Source organism: Microplitis mediator, chromosome 6, assembly GCF_029852145.1.
Source record: "Microplitis mediator isolate UGA2020A chromosome 6, iyMicMedi2.1, whole genome shotgun sequence".
NCBI classification, from domain to species: domain Eukaryota; kingdom Metazoa; phylum Arthropoda; class Insecta; order Hymenoptera; family Braconidae; genus Microplitis; species Microplitis mediator.
The window spans coordinates 1,346,551-1,348,850 of record NC_079974.1 but is presented as its reverse complement, the minus strand read 5'-3'; the positions used below and the strand labels follow the sequence as shown (position 1 = coordinate 1,348,850).

At 31.8% G+C, this 2,300-nt stretch overlaps 1 protein-coding gene across 1 annotated transcript; it reads right to left on the bottom strand.

Annotated features, from left to right (window-relative positions):
* Nucleotides 1-857: 857 nt before the first annotated feature.
* LOC130669965 (uncharacterized) lies at nt 858-2,090 on the bottom strand. The gene has a single exon (XM_057473138.1). It carries the CDS (start codon nt 2,088-2,090, stop codon nt 858-860), a length of 1,233 nt encoding a protein of 410 aa, XP_057329121.1.
* Between the last annotated feature and the right edge of the window lie 210 nt (nt 2,091-2,300).

The window sequence follows — 2,300 nt, the reverse complement described above, 5'->3', positions numbered from 1 at the left end:
AAATGCGATTTTTCAATGAGGATTTAGATGAATATTCAAGACCAATATGTCCAAATAGGATAGATCATTTGAGAAGTAAAGGTGTTTATTCTTGTGCATTTGAAAATGCTAAACAAATCAAGCAATGGTTTATCGCGCACTGGGGTGAAGGCTCATCATATGACAAGTCTGTACAACTTTACTATCAATTGAGTGATTTAAGTAAAATGCAAGATTGTGATATTGCTTGTCTCGATGAAACATTCATTATGCTATTCGCGCGAGCTGAAATCAGTCAAGCTTGGGATAAGTTACCAGTGCACCTAAAAAATAACCAAAAAATCATGGACTATCAAGTGTGTCATGAACACGATGGTGTAGGTGACATTTATCCATACAAGAAAAACTGTTATGCATGTAATGAACGGAAAATAAATTATTGTACATATAGTTCTAACGTCTTTTTAAGAAAATAATATATTTCCTTAGAAATTCGTTGTGCTATAAATTAATAACTTTTACAGAATAAAACAGATTCACATGATATAATTGTTAAGAAAAAAGTTCGATTCAATCCAACACCCATTATTCATCATATGCGAGTATGGAATTTCGCATATCAATATGCTAGGAAAGGTAAATGGATGCAAGCAGCTGCAGATCGTGAGCGTTTTAGACGCAGAATTGATAAACTAAATAGTATTCTAGAACCTGTATTAGTTAACAAATATAATTATATAAATAAAAATTATAATATTAAATTATAGGTTAAACTGTAACGTAAAAATAATAAAATAAAAAAACACTTGAATTAAATTTTTATTTTTCATTATTATTATTTATTCAAAACCTTTATCTTATAGAGTACAAAATATTGCTTACATTAATTTCCTAACATTATTACTTATAGGATTATATTCAATTATACGATCGTGTAAAATTAGACAGTATGCTGATGTTTGAGGTGAAAATGGAACTTTAGATTCAAATTCTACTCTAACATCCACTGGCCCAGATTTTATAGCTTCATTTTGTTTAGAACAATCAATTACATAAAGTGGGGCTTCTTTTAAAAATGCTGCCTTTGTCAACAATGGTTCTGGTTCTTTACCATAGTATGATGTTTGAAAATTAGTGTACATATCATATAATAATGCATACTGATTGCGATCGATATCAAGATTCAAATTACCATAAGGATAACTTTGAGAATTGAGGAAAAGTTTTACATCTCTAAGATTACAATGATCAAATTGACTGGCATCTTTTTTAACTGCGTTTTTCCTCGCAGTTTGAAATCCCAGAATCACATAACGTGGTTTCTCCAGCTGTGTTGATGTTTTAATTTGCCAAATGTGTTTTGTAGTTGCTGGAAGTAATGGATATTCATACAACTCCCATGAACGAAAACTCATTGAAATAGCTGGATCACTTGATATATAATTTAATGCTTGAATTTTCTGCTTATCAGATATAGTGATGTGTGGTATGAGCCACTCAACTTTATTTAGAGTAATCTTAACGTTTGCAGCAACATCAGTAACTGTTGCTGGTTTATGTATGTAAGCGTTAAGATCAGTATTTGATCTTCTGATAACTAACTCATATGTTGCATTCATGACAATGCGATTGTAATCTTCAGCAAACCCAAGCATGACACTTAATGGTATGGATACATCAAAGTATCCATCATCATTAGTTAATTTATTAGCATCACCCATCAACCACCCAGCATTTTCCATAAGATTTCGCTGTCCTGGACTTAGAGATGTGTAACTCTTCATCAGACATGTAATAGCTACATTTTTACATTGATCAATCACAACACCATTTAGTAGTAGGGATAATTCTTCAATCATATGACAAACAGCCATATTCACCAACTCCATTGTTCCATTAACTGCAGTCCCATCTGATTTTGTAAATTTTCCAGTTATGTGTAGTGTACTTTTGTTTAGTAATAAACATAAGCCTTGATTTTGCACACAGATACGGATTTCATCGTTATTATTTAATGTTGATGATGCGTATGGTTGATGTGCATGAAGTTCATAGTGTGCGATCGATTCATCATACACAATTGGTTTCTGAATGTCTAAGATTTCCGCCATGGTAATATAATGCAGCAAAAATTAATTTTCTTTATTTTCCCAATTTTCCACGTAACTTTAATCCGAGACTTTTGAGAAATTGAGCGTTCTGATGTGTTAACACTTTGGCATGTGCACGATGACTGATCGGTTTGAGGCATCTTGACTCAATTTTATACCCTCCACCAGTTTTCGTATTAAAAACAATTCCCATTATTTTATAGACTTTAT